At 36.5% G+C, this 20,301-nt stretch overlaps 1 protein-coding gene across 5 annotated transcripts in view; it reads right to left on the reverse strand.

The window, feature by feature from the left end:
* The window catches only part of LOC129757634 (diacylglycerol kinase 1), a 459,105-nt gene that overhangs the window by 141,661 nt on the left and 297,143 nt on the right, over nt 1-20,301 (reverse strand). For 4 of the 5 annotated variants that reach the window (XM_055754905.1, XM_055754906.1, XM_055754907.1 and 1 more), the window contains exons 5-7: nt 11,610-11,811; nt 3,254-3,481; nt 2,567-2,758 (exon numbers count right to left, since the gene is read on the reverse strand). In XM_055754905.1, coding sequence (XP_055610880.1) covers nt 2,567-2,758; nt 3,254-3,481; nt 11,610-11,811 — 622 coding nt within the window. The remainder of the gene's footprint in view (nt 1-2,566; nt 2,759-3,253; nt 3,482-11,609; nt 11,812-20,301) is intronic. The other variant, XM_055754909.1, reaches the window with a different exon arrangement.

Raw genomic sequence — 20,301 nt, forward strand, 5'->3', positions numbered from 1 at the left:
ATGGAATTTTCAAAGTAAAATGATCTTCAAATCGTTATAAAATCTAACATTGGCCCAAAAAACTCAAACGCCTTCATTTCTGTTTTTATTTAAATATCGTAACCTGTGGGAAATTTGATCACCGGGGTAACTTTGACCAACATGAAATTTTCGAGGATAATCATCATTAACTAAGTCTAAAGTTAAAATATCTAAAAACTGGTTTCTACATTTCAAAGCCTTTAAATTGAGTTTCAAAGAGACTTAATTTGGTTAAAATGATAGCATTTTTAAGCAAATGGAATGTTCTATATGAAAGTTTAACTTTTTTTTCTTTCGTGTATGTATAGTTTAAGAGTTATTTTTATGGTCATTCTATGATAATTTTTGAATATAAAAAACGGACATTTTCTATGAGAAGGCTGTTTAGAACAAATGACTAAAAACCCTAAAAAATGGTTAAGTTTGAATAAAAAAAATGACATAGGAACAGTAGGAAGACCTGAGGAATTGCATGAAGGAGAAATATCATTTGTTGTTGAGGCATAAAAATATTGAGAAATGTTTATAATTGTAGAGAAATGAATCCAACTTAGATGAAATTTCAGGGACTAGATAAGAGAAAATCGATGTTGAAAAACATGCGAAAAAAATTCGCCTTGTCTCCCGGTGAGACTTGAACCCACATCTTGCGCCTCTCCGGGGCCCATGAATTAACATTCTACTACAGGAGACCAACCTGGCGTATGAATATTATACTGGTTGAGTGTCGATGTCTATCGGAATGAAGGGAATAGTTCTCCCATGTGATCATAATCATTTTTCTTGGCCTATTTCTATTCCCATCATTTCATCTTACGGTAGTTGGAATCAAGTTTGGACATTTTTAAGCACGGCAAGATTTGCATTGCCTTCTCATATCCTGCACGGGTTGTCAGTTATGATGAGAAATGATGCGTTTGCCGTATTTGGATATCCAGCCAATTTCGGTGTTTGGCACCGCCTTATTTCTATTTTTAAATTGCGACCCAGAGATGGGTCTTGACTCAAACATTCGGTCAGCGAAACTTTTTTTGTAGAGAAATGAATCCAACTTAGATGAAATTTCAGGGACTGGGTTCAAGTCTCACCGGGAGACAAGGCGAATTTTTTTCGCATGTTTTTCAACATCGATTTTCTCTTATCTAGTCCCTGAAATTTCATCTAAGTTGGATTCATTTCTCTACAAAAAAAGTTTCGCTGACTGAATGTTTGAGTCAAGACCCATCTCTGGGTCGCAATTTAAAAATGTTTATAATTTTTAAGTATATTTGATTTTTAAAGAAAATGTTGAAAAACTCAATTGAGTTCAAACAAAAAATTACTGTTATTGATGTTTTAAGCCTTCAGTAGTAATTGGCATCAATTCAATAATTTTAAAGATGTTGAGATACGTAAAAACCATAGTGATCAAAGTTGCCCCGAAATATGAAATCTGGTATTTTTACAAACATTTCGTTATACCTAGCCTTTAATTTCGTTTGAATAATTTGCTACCAATGATCATGCTTTATATTCCTTACCTCAGTTAGTATTTTAAAACTTTAAGGTGTTACAAAAAAGCAACCTCTTCCAAAATTTTCGATAATGAATTAAAAAAGTGATCAATGTTCCCAAGGTTTTTTGTATAAGATCTCAAATACCCCCCTTGCTGCAAAAGTCATTCGTTATAAAAAAAAACTCCTTTAAATGTCAAAAAATTGTTGTGTACCGAAATCAATCATTGGTTTACATTTGTTCGAGTTTTGTTGTGTTATACGTTCGTTTTGCTTGGGAGCCAGCGGTTTCACAAGGGATCATCCATTAAAATAGATTATCTTGTCATGTCAAAACTTGCAAGTGTACCGAATTTCACGAATATCACATTAACATTCTATGAGTTTTGTCATTATTTGTACTGTTTTTGAATGAGAGCTCAGCATTTTAAAAGTGTGAGGGGTCAACATATTGAGTTGGTAAAACATTTTCGTGAACCGATTTTAATGAAAATTGCAGAAAAAAATTGAGTTGAGGGGCCTCCTTCCATAAATTGTGAGGATCTTGTAACTATTGAACAATTCATTCTTGACCCAAAAACCCTTGGGTACCAAATTTCACGTCATTTTGATTGCTGATTTTAACATGATGATGTTACAATGAAAACGCCTTATTAAGTTTGAAATTTGAAAGTCGTTTGGCATTATAAACTCAAAATTTTTCATTTTTGCATTTATATTCTTCTGGACCTAAGAGCTTCAAATATATTATGAATCCTGGATTTTCGCCAACTTGGTGGTTACTAACAGGATTAAGAATTCTCTGTTAATCAAAATTGAAAGACAAGAACAAGGAAAAATTGTAGTTTTGGATACACCAGAGAGCCAAGATTTTTCAAAGTAGTTGCCAGATAACTTAATCGGTGCTAAAGGCAAAATTTTTAACCGATTAATCTATATTTCGTCCTTGAAATCTGTTCATACTTGTTAATTTGATTGAAATAAGTTTGATAGCACGGTTGAACTTATTATTTTGATAACAAAAGAAAATATAAATTTTAATAAGACCTTACCATCGATTCGGCAATTAACGGAATTGTTGCTTTTCCTGGATGAGTTCCTCGAGATCTGCGAATGGCTGTGGCTATGGCTATGTGAAGGACTTGAATCGGCTGATCGCCGGAAGTTACCCGGCAGCACCGATGCAGATGAAGTGTTTCCGCCCATCGGGCTCGGCGTCACCGTCACCAGCGGATGAACCGTCCCTGGAAGAAGGAAGATACGTTAATGGGTGGGTGAGGTTGGAGTCTTATTTTATTTTCAATGTCCGCAGTCAGGAAGGCGATAAGAAATTGGAAACAAGATTTCCAAGAGTTATTTTGCTTTACATGTCAAGTGCACTCGTGTTTTCTGAACTTATTTTAATTGCTTTTACGCTTGGATAAGATGATGAACTAATTTTTTGGTTTCCCTGTTTGTTAAATTCAAATGTCGGATACATGCAATATTTATTAACTGAAGATGTTGCTGGATATTTTAACGCTGATTATGAAATGGAACGAAAATGACATCTAATGATTGATTTAATTCACATTTTTATACTCCTAACTGCAACGAGTTGAAAATCCTCCACACAATTTGTTTAAGTAAAAGTGGAACGTTGCATGATTTTTAGTTCCCTGGATTTTAAAGTTTTATTGAAGAAATCAAACCCAATCAAAGTATTTTTTTTTCATTCTGGTCTCGAAACATTTACGTACCACTTTTTCCCTGCCCGAGGGATGAGGGTCCTCCTCCTCCGAATCCTCCCCCTGGGCCGCTTCCATCATGTTGCTGCTGCTGCTGCTGCTGCTGACCCAGGTGACCCAGTGACGACTGAAGTTTGTCGGTGATGCCGTGTATCCGTTCGACAAAACTGTTCCGCTGGGATTCCTGGGAAGGTTGCGGCGTTGGCAGGTCGATGATGTTGTTCAAATTGGGTATGGAGCCTGTGCGTGGGTGTATGAGTATTGATGTTGGTGAGGGCGAGATGTTTGGCGGTCGAGCAGGTAAAACAGATGTACAGGAAGGAAAAAAAAAAGAAAAGGCAACAACAAATCGGGATGATATTTCAATCAACATTGGTGCGGTGATTTTTTGTTTGCTGTAAAAATGTTTGAAACTTTCTGTCGGAATGTTTTCACTCTGTTCGGATCGGATGCCGTTAGTATGGATGACCTGGTGGATGCTGTGAACAAAAACTACGGGATGCTGGTTCGAGAGAATTTAATCTAGAAACTTTTATGCTGAGCTCTTTGATTTTGTGAGTTGCTCTTTTTTTAAATGACAATTGAAATGAAAGCTTCTTCTAGAAAATGTACTCATACAGTGATTGTACATATTTAAGGGGAGTGGGCAGTTAAGTTCTTGTTTGTATACATACATATTTATAATGCACGGTTCGGAAGGTTTAAAAAAAGTATGTATGGGGCCATATACAAAAACTAGAATAAAAATTATTAAATGTTTTCTGCATAAGTTTAAAATGCTACTCAAAAAACCAAATGATAAGTAAAACTTGAAACTAAAAAGAAATAAAAATCCATAAAAACAGCTTTAACAAGAACTGTCCTTCTTAGAAATTTCTGCGTTCGAAAACAACAATGTCTATTCTTGAAGAGAGCGTCATGAAAACAAAATTTTCGCCTAGTTCAGTTCACCAACTTGGGAGGTGCTCCCAACCTTAATGGTCCAAAATATTTGATTACACTAAACGGTGACGTCTTTTACTGCTCGATCAAGGAGTTTATTACAATGCTAGATGAACTCACTCATCAGCCAGCAGAATAGAACTTTATAGGTATGTAGCAGTCCTTATATTCGAAAATTCGATATGTATTCTCCGCCTTTAAGTAGACCCAATTTGTCCGTCACTCGATCGATCTCGAATAGAATATCGATTCGCGCGATCTACGGTTTGGGTAATGCAGTTTGACATGCTAGAAGAGACGTTCATACATTCTCCTGCGAGGAGTTTAATTGTTTTTTTGGTCGCCAGATCGCAATATTGCAGTCAAGGGAATAACACTCATTACTTCATAATAATCATACATTCTATACACTATCAATGAGTGAGATTATTGTGGTGGTGTCGTTTTATGCCTTACTTCCTTCTTTACTATCATCTTCGTGGCGTGGCATTCCTCACTCTTCAATTACTAATTCGAATCCTTTCCTGCCATTTTGCAACGAAAATTTTGAATTTTTATGTCGAAACTCAAAAGTCTGGAAATGTCTGGAATAAATGACAAAAGTCTGGAAGTCTGAATACCTTAAAAAAATTTCTGGCAAAAGTAAAAAAAGTCTGAAAGATTCCAGAAAAATCTTGAAGGTTGGCAACGCTGGCTAGAACCAATTAGCTACTGCGGTTCTTATGCATTTGCCGAGATTCTATGAGTACTAGTGTGTTTTTGGTCCTCGGCTGCCTTCGGGTGTGTTCGGCTGCTAGGCGCGTTTTTGCTACACAGTTTTGTTCTGTGGCTTTGAATTGTAGGATTTAGCCGTAGATCGGAATGGATAAACCAACTACAAGGTTTGACGGTTAAATAACAACTGTGTTTTTATTACCAGAAAATTCGTTCTTAAATACTAACTTATTCTAAGTCATGGCATGCTGAGGTTGTCTGCCGTCATTCGGAACTGCATGTTCAACATGAATATGGTGTTTAAAAATCATGTTTTTAAAGCAACTAAATGAATTTTAGTAATAAAAAATTTATAAGCATTTGTAGATAACACTTTTACATAGCAAATCAGCGATTTGCTTATGTGGGGCATAATAGAACATGCTCCCCTAGTTATTGGAAGAGATTCCAAGTCTGCTATTATGTACCTAGATTTAAAATTGTGCAACGTTACACAAATACCAATCGGAAAATAGAATATAAACGACTGATGTTACTTCTACAGCCCACATTTTGTATCTGCAAAACAAACATAAGTGTAGGAGGATACGAGGGTTTTAAATAGAGAAATAATTCTTTGCATTTGGAATGGAAATCATCAAAACTTCACAACTGCTTCATAAATTGTAACAATTTGCAAAGATTCGCACATTTTTTTCTCTCTCTCACACACTTTGAGCATTGGTTTCTCTCATCTTAACTCAATCCTTCTCATTTTCCCGCACAAATTGCAACAAATTACCACAAAATGTTGCAGTGAGTTCGATCCTCACAATATTTTTTTCGGGATGAATTATCCGATAGGACGAAAATCCCATAAGTTTTTTTTTTGTTTCGATTATTGTCGTTTTAACATCTTTATGTCATTTGCGACTTATACCAACGACGCTGTTGGCGGACAGTCTTTGAAAAACTTATCCGGTACAACTGTGATCGATGTTTTCTCTTTGGCTCGAACTCACGGACTTCGGCTCAGGAAGCCGAATTCATGGTTTATCAATCCAAATAGACATACACCTGTTAAACAGCTAATAACTTTTTTGTCTAAAAAGATACGAAGTTATAATATTCGACAAAGTTGTTCAGCGGAAAATTCCCTGCAAGAAATTTATAAATTGGCACAAAAACCATTAGCAGGCTCGGTTCCACAGAAGAAACAAAAATGATGTTGATTTTTCGGTACAAAATATTTAATTTTCTCATATAAACCTAAAAGTTCAAATTTACTCATGTAAACGTAACTTAAAAATTCTGCAAAAAATCATGGATGAGTTTTGGACCAAAACGAAGTTTTTAAGACCCCAGGGTTTGAGAAATTCAAAAATAACCCCCAAATCGACTCAGTCTAGTGGTCATACATTAGTTAGCTGAGGAGCTCGAGTCTTTATGCCAGTAGTGCTTTTTCAATTATACCATCTTTGGTACAGTACACTTTTCAGCAAATTTTCGGCACCGAGATTTGCTATATATGCATTGGATTTTAGAGCCCTGAATCGGACAAATTGGGTGACCGATAGTGCCAATCTGGCCGCAATAGAGGTGACAGGAAAGTTTCCCATACAACAAGTGGTCATATCGAATGAGGAAGGCTTCGTGATAGCCAAAGTCAATGGGATCTTCTTCTGTAGCTGCCAAGGACTATAAAAATCGCTCACTCCTCGAAACGCACACGAAAATGCTTCGCCGCCGGCTCGCTATTCGTTTGTGTACAATACAATCACGAACAGCAACAAAAACGATTCTACGACGGCGGTTTCTATGCTGCTCGTATTAAAAAATATTCATGAGCGAGTCTGAGAAACGGGATCACGAGAGACTTGGATTTGCTTCATGAGAATTTTGATACCGAGCTTGTTGTCTGTTAAGGGAAGGAAGTACGCCAGTTCAGAAGAAAAAAGTAGGAAGATAAAAAAGAAAAAGGAATCTTTCGGCTCGTCCTTCTCAGAGACAAACCGTCCGTACCGTCCGGGCACCGGTCGTTTAAAGATTGACTTGACCTACACAAGTGCACACTGTTATTGTTGATGTTATTGATGTTCATTCAAGCTCGTAGCTTCAAAAAGTGACGCACATTCTTTGTAGGAAGCAATAATAACAGCACTAGCAAGAAGCAAAACGATTCTTTTTGCTCGGCATATTTGCCTGAAAAGAATAATAACATCACTAAAATGGATTGGATGTGCCGGCCGTATACACATTGTTCTTCTTATTTTCCATTCCTTTTGGCCAACGCGTGTTTACAGCCAACACGGCTTGGCGTCATCTTTGTTGCTGTTAGTGTTTGTTCAAGCTCAAAGCAAAGGGTCGAACATTTTTCCATGGGAAAGAATAATACCATTACTAAGACGGCTCATGAGCGGATTGGTAAAAAGTTTCATGAATCGGCTCGCTGCTACGCAATCGTCGGGTTGATGCTAGATTTTGTGTGCGGAGAAGGAAGCAAGGCAAAAAGGAATCAGGAGCCTTGGTCGTGTTTTCGTTTTGGTCGGGCTTGATTCGTGAGAACAGGAGATTCTCACTCACACCTCATTCGCGTTCCAGGGCATTTTTATGAGCAAAAATCGAAGCGATGCAGGCTTCGTCGCTCGTTTGAGTGAGTTTTTCAATCCTTGGTAGCTGCTACGCTCCACCAAGGTGGGCCTTGGAGAAATTTAGCGCTTCGATGGATAAGTTAGTTGAGGTGCTCACAGGTCGAAGCCCGGTTATTTTTGCGGGGGATTTCAATTCGTGGGCTCAGGAATGGGGCAGTTACCATACGAATGCCAGAGGACAGAGTATTCTCGAAGCACTTGCAAGGCCAAATGTGGACCTGGTGAACGTAGGTATCGCTATTGTGTGGGCAAGAAGGCATAGTCAGTTAGAGGAGAGATAATGGCAGGTGAACGACGCTGGAGGACAAAACAATTTGACTGAAATGTCTTTGTCGAGGTGTTGAAGTGGGAGCAAAACCTGTCTAAAGTGTTGGCGAAAAACCTGACGAAAGTACTCACACGTGCTGGTGACGCAGCAATGACGAGAAGAGCTAATAGTAAAAACCCGCATCAACCAGTTTATTGGTGGACTGAGGAAATCGTGAATTCGCGTGTCAGCTGCCTTCGCGCTAGGCGAAACATGCAGAGAGCACGAACTCAAATGGAGAGAGTATAGGCAATAGGCATAGGCATAGGCCGCTTTTCAAAAATGCGAAAAGAAACCTCTGCAAGGCAATTAAAGAGAGTAAAAAGTTATGTTTAACGAAACTTTGTCTTGATGCCAATGACCGACCATGGGGTGATGCCTACAGGATAGTCATGGCAAAAAACTAAAGCGGTAGCACACCACCTGAAATGTGCTCCAACAAACTGAGGGAAATAACGAGAGAGTTGTTCCCTCCACATAATATCAATAGCTGGCTGCAAGTCCCGTACGACTGGTATACGAGCGAAAAGGAGTTAATATCGGTGGAAGAACTGCACGACATCGCAAAATTCCTTCAGCAGGAAATGGCTCCCGGTCCAGATGATACCCCGAACATTGTAGTTGATGCCGCAACTATAGAATTCCTCAAAATGTTCCGATCGTCACTGAAAATTTGTATTGATGAAAGGATGTTTCCAGAGGTTTAGAAACGGCAGAAGCTGGTTCTGCTGCCCAAACTAGGAAAGCCATTGGGGAACCCATTGGCATTCAGGCCAATATGCCTACTGGATACGGTTGAAAAGGTTCTGGAAAAGGTGATGTTAAATCGTATCCAGCGGTACACCGAGTGCGAAGGCGAATTGTCCAACGATCAATTTGGCTTTCGAAAAGAAGAAGTCGACACCATTCGAACTGTCATCAAGCCGGCTGATGAAGCCAGACTCCAGAAGAGAAAACGGGATTCTTTTTGTGCGGTAGTAACACTGGACAAGTGCAACACCTTAAATAGTGTCAGCTAGGCAGCGATTGCATCTTCCGTTATAAAAATAACCGGATACCGAAATATCTCTGCAAATAAGTTGAAAGCTATTTCCAGAACCACAAGCTACAATACATGACGAGCAAAGTGTTTCAGGAAATGGATGTTACAGCTGGAGTATCGCAAGGGTCGATACTGAGCCCGGTCATGTGGAACATTACGTACAATGAGATGCTGACATTCAGCCTGCTAGAGAGAGTAAAGTTGGTTGGTTTCGCGGACAACGTCGTGCTACTAGCGACGGGTTACTCAACCGAAATCGTCCAACTAAGAGCTTCAGAAACTGTAGGAACGTTAGAGCGCTGGATGCACTGCACTCCGAGATGGTCCTGATTTCAAACCAGATTTCCCCGCAAACAGGCAGGGTTACAGTTGGATCATGCACTATCGAATCAAAGCGCGAGCTTAAATATTTGGGTGTGATGATTGACGACCGGCTCAGCAGCAACCACGTTGAGTAGGTATGTGTGCAAGAAGGCGGCAACAGCAACGGCCGCACTCACGAGTATATTGGCGAACAACTCGGGGATCCGAAGTAGTTGGCGGAAGATAATTTCGAGTGTGGTTACGTCAATCCTTTGGTATGGAGAGGTGGCCTGGAAATCTGGCCTTAATATCCAGTGTAACCAGCAGAAGCTAAACAGTGTACAAAGGCGAATGAAACTGCGGGTCATCAGTGCATACCACACCGTTTCGTCGGAGGCTGCATGCGTTGTAACGGGAGTCATGCCCATTTCGGTTTTGCTGTTGGAGGACTCCTATTGTTAGCCAACTGGCAGCAGCTGTGGGACAGCTCAGAAAAGGAAGCTGGATCCATCGTTAGATTTCAAATATCAAGGAGTCAATAGAGAGAAAGCATGGCGAAGTGGATTTTTACATGACGCAATTTCTCACTGGTCATGGATGCTTCATGAAGTATCACCACAGGTTTGTTCTGTGAAGCTCTTAAAAGGGTATTTTTCCACTGAGATTCACATGTAATTGTTAATATAGTATTTATTCTCGTACATTCTCTCGCATCTAACTTACATAAAAAAATGGTTCCCAGCATGAGTAGAGTTTTATTTGCTTTTGTTATTGTTTTTGTGCTGTCGACGTGCTGGGAACAGAAGCGTCCATTTCCAGGGGACTCAAACGAGTTTCTTGGTGTGGGGCAGTGTGGCGGACAATTTAAAGGTAAATGAAAAAAAAAGTTCGGACATGTGGGCTCGCCGGTCTGCCTTACATGCGGTGACGTGAACGAAACACGAGGAATTCTATTGTTCAAGATTTGAAGAGGAACGTGTCAACATATTCATGTGAACCAGACACGACATTAGACAACATGTTGCAGAAGATGTGTGATGACATCAACACATGGCATGTAGTCAGCGATAAGCTCGCCCGGATAATGACTCTGCAAAGGAGTTTGAGACTGACGCAAATTGCGATCATCCTACGTCGAATAAACGTAACTTAATTTTACTAAGCTTAATGAGTCCGAAGCTATCGAATGAACTACGCTAAACAATCAGCATAGCCGATCGGACCACGACGTGAAGATGACATCGACTGAGTATATAACGAGTCGACTCATATTGGTTCTATGGACCCAGATGAGTTCTGGTTAGACACGGCACTCGACGTGCCTTTGTACCTATTCGTAAAATTCCTTCTTCGAATTTACCACCTGGGTAACCAAACAGAAAAAAAAGAAAAAACATCCTTTGTCGGGTAGTGTTATGTTTAGCCAACAAGGTCGGACTGAGAACGAAAAAACGCGAGAGGGCTAGAGAAGAGGGCAGTCAGTGACCGACCAGCTTAGACTTCCAATCAGACACTGATTTAAAAAAAACGGGTTTATCCAAGGTAAAAGCGCTAAAACGAGACGATTTAGGTGAATAAGAAAACAACATTGAGTCATGATATCCTTGAACCAAAAGCTCGAATTCCTGGAAGTAATTGTTGAGAAACGACTGAGCTGCACACCTTCATAGGATTCATTAAAAGTCATCATACCTCGATAGACGCTATTTGCTAATGTAACTATCTGAAAACATTGATATGAAAGTGTGCGTCGATTCCAAAGGTGCAATCAAGTATTCTATGAATCGTGATGATTGACGACCTCAAATTAACTTCAAAAGATACGTGGATATGGCCCCCTGAGTGTGGCTCAGAAGTGAGTGGAATTTATAAGTCATGAGACACAAACTCTAATATTCACTGTTGCAATCGCTAGCTCAACTGATTCCTCCAGCAACTAGCTATCGACGAGAAATTTCTATAAAACTACGAACGGTTCTAAAAAAAAGATGTATGTAACACCTTGGGGAATGAAATTGTTTCCTGACCATACCTGATATGTATCTTTTCTAACAAGTTAATCTTATGCAATCTTATTAAACAATAAAACTTTGTTTCCTTTGGATACAAAACCTTATGATTAATTTTGGAGTTAAAATATGTTTCTGATGATAATCAATTCAAATGTTTTAATTAAATCTTGTACCATTCAATTTAAATTACTAAAAACCGAGTGCTGGGATATGTGTAACTTATTTTGATTTCAAGTGGTATTTTCAAGTGACTTCAAGTATTAGTGATTCGTTACGATCAACAGATTTATCCAGAATTCGACTGAAATGTCTATACAATTTGTGTTGGCGTATAACCCTTTCAAAAGTTGTACACTGAAGGTACAGGTACTTAAAATGTTTGGAGTTAAACTCCTTTGAGAACTAATCCTACTCTTACCCTGATTATGTGACGTCACCGGAGCACACGCGGCATTACTGCTAATGGCCGCCATCTGGCTGAGCGCCTTGCCATGGGAATTGTGCGCCTGATACAGGGCCGGCCGCAGGAACGATATGAACAGATGCTTCGCCAGCTCTTCCGGTGTTTCGCAGTCCAGAAAGGCATCCAGGAACCGCCGAAATCCCTCGTAGTCCACTTCCTGTAAATGTGGTAGAGAAAACGGAAAAAAGCAACATTGAAATGTGGCATGTTTAGCTCCGAAAAATTTAAGTAACTGGGAAAAAGGATTTATATTTTTATTCCATTGCACGCCACTCGTTATAAATCAAACTAAATCCCCACTTTAGAGAGCGACAACTTGAATGATACCCGCGAGGGTATGAAATTTGCATGCTCCCGGGTTCGGTGTGATAGCGATTTGCCGCCGAGGCAGGATAAATGAATAGAGCTGGATGAAATTTTCGCTTTACTAAATTGGATCAGGACAAAATTTTCGTCTCGGTTCCTTTAGCGCCCTCAAAAATCGGGAGGGGCAATGGGTTATGATTGAATAAAATAGTCACCACGAACGGACGAAACCGGAAACAAGAAGTCTCTGAGGGGTGGGTCTTTATTATTTCATTGGACACTTCCTGGAATGTGACTGATGCTATCCCGGGGAAAGCGAACGACCGAATGAACGAAAGCGCTCAGCCCGATGATTGATAATGGGATTAATTTATGCTGAACAGAACTTCGGCACCGGATCTAAAGCCAAATCTCTCTAAGAGGGGGTCCCTCGGATGCTAAAGTAGGGGTGGGCTGAGGCTTGATGCTTGAACAAGGGACGTTCCGGAATCCCTGATGATTGGGGATGATCCGATTCTCCGATGATAGGTGACGGTCAAGGTGAGTAAGCTGCCAGCTTTTGATGAAGGAACAAACGTATGACAACTTCTAGCCTGTTGTCGTCGTCGTCGATTCGAATGGTTTCAGTTAATCCTATGGGTTCGTAATTGGAATAATATGGGTTTAAGAGTATTATCTATATCTAGTTTTGAATGTTAAATGAAGGTTGTTTATCTTTCCTTTCAAGGAACTTTTTGATATATTGAAATACATGCAAAAAAATACCCAATTGATAAACATTCATCATCACTCTTATTTTTTTATAACTTATGACTTATAACTTATTATAATATTATGACTTATAATGTTGGTGTGGTTTCCTCATGAATTGAATCCAATTTCTGAGAAATAACGGACATTTACGAAAATTGATATTTTTTTTCTAAGAACGAACAATTTATAGTTAATTTTTTTTTCTTTTTCTAGGATTTTAACTCTCTCGAGTTATTCATCCTCACAAATTTATAGTTAAGTAAATCTGCCTTTAAAACCATGCAATGATATTAATAGAAAAGAGAAGAGTGAGATACTCGTATGTATGTTGAGATAAAAATCTCAATTAAACTGTCATTGTCGTCGTTCTGTGTAAGCATTTCTTTCCTAGTGTTGTTAACCTGAGTACGCATCGTACTGCTTATATGCGACATTAGACTGAGTCGATAGGAGGTCCATTTTAAATTTCTCAATCCCTGGGGTCTCAAAAGCTTTGTTTTGTTCAAACTCATCCTTGATTTTTGCAGAATTTTAAAGTAACATTTAAATGAGTAAATTTGAATTTCCATGTTTGTATGGGAAAAATGCTGAAAAATCACCATCATTTTTGTTTCTTCTGTGGAATCGATCTTGCAAATGGTTTTTGCAGCGAATAATAAATTATTGAAAGGAATTTTTCCGCTGAACAACTTTGTCCAGGATTGTTATTTTGTACCATATTAGGCAAAGAAGTTATTAGCTGTTTTAAAAAGGGATGTCTTTTGGTAATGAAAACCAATCAATTTGTTTGGTGACATCACTTCTGGGGCCTAGTGAGATACTTATTGCAAGACTACTTTTCAAGCACCAAATTATTCCGTGGTTTTGGACGAATTTGCCCGGATTAAGGGTTGAAATTTTTAAAGTCCTACGCCCAGATTTTATAAAGTTTTTAAATAAAATTGCCCGGATTTACTCGTTCCGGATACGTCTGTGAAAAATCTACCAACCTTTAACTAAATGGATAATAAAATTACAGATTTGAGAAAACTCATAAACTTTGCATGTTTTGGAAAGTTTCGGTATGGACAATATTCAAAAACCCAAAATATCCTTTTATAAAACTATCAGAGCTTGAGAAAAAAACTTGTTTTAAAAAAAAATAAAACTGTTCTTGGTTGTGAGGAAAAAGTATAAAATACATTTAAAATTAGATAACAATGCCTTGACGGTTTTTAAATTTGACTGTAAAATGAACACCTATTATGTTTACTCCATTTTTAAAATTTTATTGAATTAAACAAAAATTTTTTTCTCCAACAGCTATTCATAATTTTAAAAATGCAATATAAAAAAATATTTTGGCTTTAAATTTGATTAAATAACAAAAATAAAAATACCAAATGGATGTTAACTAATTTTCCTACAGTGAAAGTGTTTCTAAAAACATATTAAATCAGGTAAATAAATAAACGCATTTATAGTAAAAAAGTCTTTCTATCTAATATTTCTTTTTAACATAGTCACCAATCTATATATTTAAAAATGAATGTTTGTCTGTCTGTCTGTTCCCTAAAGACTCGTAAACTACTGAACTAATCATTGTGATAATTGATATATAAAGGTTTATGGGACCGAAGATGGTTCCCAAAATGCTTTCAAACAGTTCCAACTTAAAGGAAGAGTGGCTCCCATACAAAACTAATTAAAATATTACAATATTTTAACAATTTTAAGAAACAACTGAATCGATCAAAGTGAAACTTGGTGTATAGCCTTTTTCAAGACTGCGAAAGGTTTTCAAAATACTTTCAAACCTCTCTGAATCCAAAAAAAGATGTGTAGCCATTTCCAGGATCGGTAAGGGTTTCTATAATACTTTAAAACCCCTCTAAATCCAAAATTGGGGGTTCCCATGCAAAATTTTTCAAAAATTTGACACCATTCGAACAAATTTCGTAAACTACTAAACAAATCAACGTGAAATTTGATGTGTAGCCATTTTCAAGACCAGGAATGGTTTCTATAATACTTAAAACCCCTCCAAATCCAAAGAAGAGGGGCTCTCTTACAAAATTACAAAAAATTGACACTAGAATGGTCTTTTTGATATTTTCAAACCCCTCTGAATCCTCGAAAGAGGGGCTCCCATACAAAATTACCAGAAATTTTACGCAATTCGAACAATTTTCGGAAACATCATGAAATTTGGTGCGTAGCCGTTTTCGAGATCGAATAGTTTCATAATAGTTTCAAACCCCTCGAAATCTAAAAGAAGGGGGGGGGGGGTTAAATTAATAAAAAAATGGACAAAATTTTAACAGTCCTCGAAGGATTGTTGTTAAAAATTGATAAAGGTAACCGTTTTGACTTAATGAGACGATCTATTGAATTGACACACAAGTATAAACCAAATTGGATGATATATTGTATTGATAGACACTTCTCATTTTTTTTTTATAGACCCCCATATTCAATAAATGTAACATACTCAAAAAAATTTAGAAACTCATGCCATGAAAAGTAGTTCGCTTTAAATAATTTTCAAATATAATTTAAAAAAAGTATATTTTAATAATAATAATTTTAACGCACCAGATTTTTTCCATGGAAGAAGTAGCAAAGCACTAGTCAGCTAATATTTCATAAAACTAATTTAATCGTAATATACAACATAGTGTTGATGCCGCATGAAATCCATGTTTAATGAAGATTTGGGAAACAGAAGGTTCATCAGAAGGATTTTAAAAATCGAAAAAAAATCATGTATTCAAAATCAGGAAAAAATATTTTAATAAAACTTGACTTTAGAGATAGTTAGCTAATACGTATCTGAAATTCAAATATAAATTAGAATTTTCAATTCTGTGTTTTTTTCTTATGTTTACAGCTGGTTCATTGGGATTTTTTAAACTTTGCAATGTCACATCAGATATCTAAAGCTAAACTCATTTCAAAATCTAAAGCAGTACTATTTTCACTTGCGTTTACAAGTAATTTATGATTATATTGTGGAATAAGAATTGAGGTTCTGAACACAGTAAAAATTCTCTTGCACGAATTTATTTCACCCTCAATTTTCCATCATTCAAATATGAATAATGAAACATCAAATTAACTTATTTTATGAAATTTAAAAAAATAGATCCAATTCAATTTAATTCTGTTTAAAATCTATCACATCAAACATTCATATTGTGGATGACCGTGAAAAATTGCAAGAACTGCCAAACAGAAATCGAATATGAAATATTAAGAGTTTAAATTTTAACAGTAAAAGTTTAAATTATAAAAACCTTTTCAAGATTTCTAAATTCAAGTTAATGAGTTCAAACACAAGAGATTCCTGCAACAATAAACCAATGGAAGAGATAGTGTGTTTGAAATTTTTTGCGTTCCTTATTAGATTTTAGAGCAAAAAAAGAATAAAAAGTATTTATAAATGGTGTTTCAATTTGAAGGAATTGGTGTTTTGCGATAGAGATTTAAATTCATCTCCAGCACTCAAAAACTACATTCACAACTATGATACAAATTTTCCGAGGTGCAAAGAATTTGAAAACTAATTTAAAATTATTTTGGGGAACTTAATGCAAATTTTGCATTTTTCCGATAAGCTCTTCCGGTATAACTATTGAAAATTAAAAGAAAAAATTCTATGAAAAAATTTGTGCACTTTTTAGCAAAAGTGTAAAATATCAATAAATTTAATAAAAAGGTTTTAACTAAAGATCAATTTCCCGAAGACTGTGAGTAGTTTATCGTGACTTCTTGGCGACAAAATTATGCAAGAAGTATATTTCCTCGTTTTGTAAAGTACGGGAATTTTGAAAACATTTCGGACCAAAATCAATCTTGGATCTTTTTTTCCGGGAATTTGCCACTTTTTTGCATTCTCACCCTCAATCTGTATCGTTGAATGAATAGTGAAGATAATGAAGATTTAAAAATAATTTGTTGTTGTTCTTGTAGGCTAGTTACTTCATCAGTTATCATCCATTGATCGATTTTACTCCAAACTGATTAGTTAAAACAAAAAAATAAACACCACAAAACTAGAAGTGATAAACAAAATCTGACAAAAAATTGAGTTGAGGACGCACAAATTTTCCAAAATTAATTAAAACTAGTCCATTATCAGTCGTCTATTTTTTCGGCAACAATGCAATCCATCAAGCTTAACTCGGAAAATTATTTAGTGATGTTTGACTAACACTGCAAGATTTCAAGATCTACACCAATTGTATCGCCAAATCTACACAATAATATTGAAATTTTCGGCAAAAAATCAGTTTAAGGATTGATACTTTGCATCTGAAAGTTTTACTATTTCAATTGTAATTCATTACTACTCTTCACTAATGAATAATTATCAAAAGTAATCCATCATTTAATGTTTTTTATATTAATTCAAAATAATTTCAAAATCGGGAATTATGTGAAGATCTCTATATGAAGGAAAAAAAGATTTTTCACTTTCTTTATAACTTATTAAATATTTTTGGCTTTTTCGGTCGGTGACACTGACAAGAACAACAGACTGATAGTTCCCTTGAAAAAGACCACCAAAACTGGTCGAAACGTCGGGTATTTCAAAACAAAGTTGTTCGAAATACTTAAAAGACCAAATAGGCCAAAAATATTCAATGAACAACATCCGGTCGTAACATTAAACCTAATCTCAAATAATTTATAATTTCTTTGTTGAAAATTCGTAACTATTTCATTCGTTTCAGTACAACTAACATTAAAAATTTTGCATGATAACATGAAATTCTACAATTAAAATTATGTTCCGGAAGCTTCGTACTTCAGAAACTGGTTTTGATAATGTTATTTACAATTTTATTTATATTTAGAGTGTTGATTTTTTAAATTGAGAAATAATAAATAAAAAACAGAATTTTGAACCAGAACTGTGTTTCAAAATTGAATGCAATCACGATGCAATAAAATACTCCAATAAACACCTTTAATCATTTAGAAATTTAAAGTATCTAAAACTTATCCTAAAAATATGCTTTTTCAAACGTATCGTTGCAAAATGAGAATTATTAAAATTTTGTTTTGAGCCTACCGCTATTCAGAAGCTCGAAAAAAAATGTAGATAATTTAAAGCCTTTCATTGTACATTTTCATCGCCTGGATCAAGTACACTTCCAGATCTGCTCAACAGCTTCTTTAAATTCCCTACTGATTTCAAGAATTATTAGAACAGGAACTTAGCCTAACTTAAGGTGGATTTTGAAAACTTGGAGGTATTTTTTCACGTTTTGATAAATTTTACATTAGTCACCCTAGTACAAGCATATTTCTCGGTTTCTTGACAAAAAGATACAGGTCATGTTAAAAGATGCTCAAACATCATTGAGTTGAGATGTACAATGCTTTGAGGCCTCTCATGAACTCATAGCAAGTCCTTAATCCGAAAAGAGCTTGTAAAAATACATTTCAGTACTCAAGGGCTCGTGTTAATTATTTAAATAAATCTTAAACAAGATTCTAAAGTTCTAAAAGTGAGAAAAAAATATGAATAGAGCGGTTATTAAGTAAACATTGTGTAGAAAACCTAAAGCAGGGCTTTAGACACAGCGTTTGGCTAGAAAATCATTTAGCTACAAAGGCAAAAAGAAGTTATAGTGCTCTTTGGAGGCCTGTAGATGAAGCATGGAGTTGCTCACAGACCCCATATAGTTGAACAATATCAGACTTTAACTTGTAGAGTATAAGGGTTGTGTTGACCAATTTATAAACGGTACACCGAATCTTGCATTTTGTATTCATTTGACCTCTCTATCCAGTAAGTCAAGCATTTTTATTTCCCTGAGACGAGTTGCTTTATTACACTTCTTCAGTCATATTCATGCTGTTTTCTTTATTAATGTAAATATTCTGTTCTCCTACTTTCGCCATCGGCCCCATTTACTTCCAGGCTCTAATTCATGCCTTAAGTAATAAATCTTGACTTGTTCGCTAGAAAAAAACAACTAAAAAGCTTTGTTTTTTCTTGTGTAATAAACAATTTTGGCTCTTACGTTCAGTGGTCGTTCTCCCTCTCTTCAGTTCGGGCCGACTGATGAAGACATTAATTTCGTTCGCGTAATCAAGGACCGGCTCCTCATCTTTCACTATACGCACTCTCTCACTTGGTGCCGCCACCAGTTTGGGGATATCATCATATCGGTGGATGGATGCTGTTGGATGTCTGTCTGTCTGCCGCCATCAGCGGATTTCTCTCGCTTCTTTGATGACACTTTTGGGTTGAAGGACACACCAGCCAAATGAAGTCCATATCGTTTGCGTTCCGTCGTCCGTGGGGTGTAATTTTATCCGATATCCTCCTTCTGCCTCGTTCATCACAACACATCCTCCATCGTGTCGTCGCTAGATGATGGTGAAAAATTTCCCAAAATGAAAACCTCGGAACCATGAACGATGGAGACCAGCGGCATCATATCATTCAAAACACATGTGTATGTGTGGGGCGATTGTTGGGATTTTTCATTTGACTTGCGAAGCCAATGGCAGTAGCCCCGGAATATCACGCCCCTTCTAGTGTTTTTGTCAGTGCACATGGGCATGTTGGTGTCTAAAACGTCGAACGAATTTATTAGTAGTACAGAAATCAGTGAACTTTGTCTTTACATACAGGACTCTTTCAAACAGTGAGACAAAATAATATTTAGAGACCATCTTATTAGCATTGGCAAAATTTTGAAAACTTTTTTTTTGTTTTCGACCATTTTTATGGCATTCGCGACTTCATATCAACTTGCAGTTGGCGCACAGTTATTGAAAAACTTATTCGGTACAACTGTGTTCGATGTTTACTCTTGGGCTCGAACTCGCGGACATAGGCTCAGGAGGCAACGAACTTGCCAACTGCGCTATATCACAAGCCCTTTATTTTGAGAACCTAAGAAGAAAAAATTTAGTTCTAGGTAGCTGTCAATTTTCAAGGCGCTAAAATACTGTGGCGCTTACAAAATAACGTACAGTTTAGTGAAACGCTTAGTAAGAAAAAATTGATCCATACACACTTATAAAAATTGTAAGGGGATGAAACTAACCTTATACAATCATGAAAATTTATAAAGGCGTTACTAAAAAATGATTCAAGATAACGTGTTCTGGAAAATAAAAATCATCGATAAAACCTTAATAAACGTGAAAACATGTAGAAAAGTTGGATAAAAACTGGCAAACGTGGAATAAACCCATCGTTGTCCAAATCAATTCTGCACAAATGCTGCGCGAAAAGATGTTTTTTAAAAAATGGGTTAAAGTTCGAAGAATGCGAATTTTTTGTTGTTTAAATTTGTTCAAGTGTTTGGGGAAATTTATTTTCATGAAGATCTTCCGAAATTTGCAAACAAATAGAGACCATGAAACCAGAATAAAGAGAAGCTGCTGCTCGCTTCTTAAATTCTAGAAATGCGAGTTTTTCGGAAAAATTACCAAAAAGTTGCTCATAGTAAAAAACGACAAATCGAGTTAGAATAATAAAAAAAAAATGTTAGCAAAAATCATCTAATATTTAAATGATTGCTATTTTTATACGAGATTTTTCTAAAAAAAAATGGTGGAAAAAATTGTGGATTCTGAAGGA

The sequence above is a fragment of the Uranotaenia lowii genome, chromosome 3, assembly GCF_029784155.1.
Source record: "Uranotaenia lowii strain MFRU-FL chromosome 3, ASM2978415v1, whole genome shotgun sequence".
NCBI classification, from domain to species: Eukaryota; Metazoa; Arthropoda; class Insecta; order Diptera; family Culicidae; genus Uranotaenia; species Uranotaenia lowii.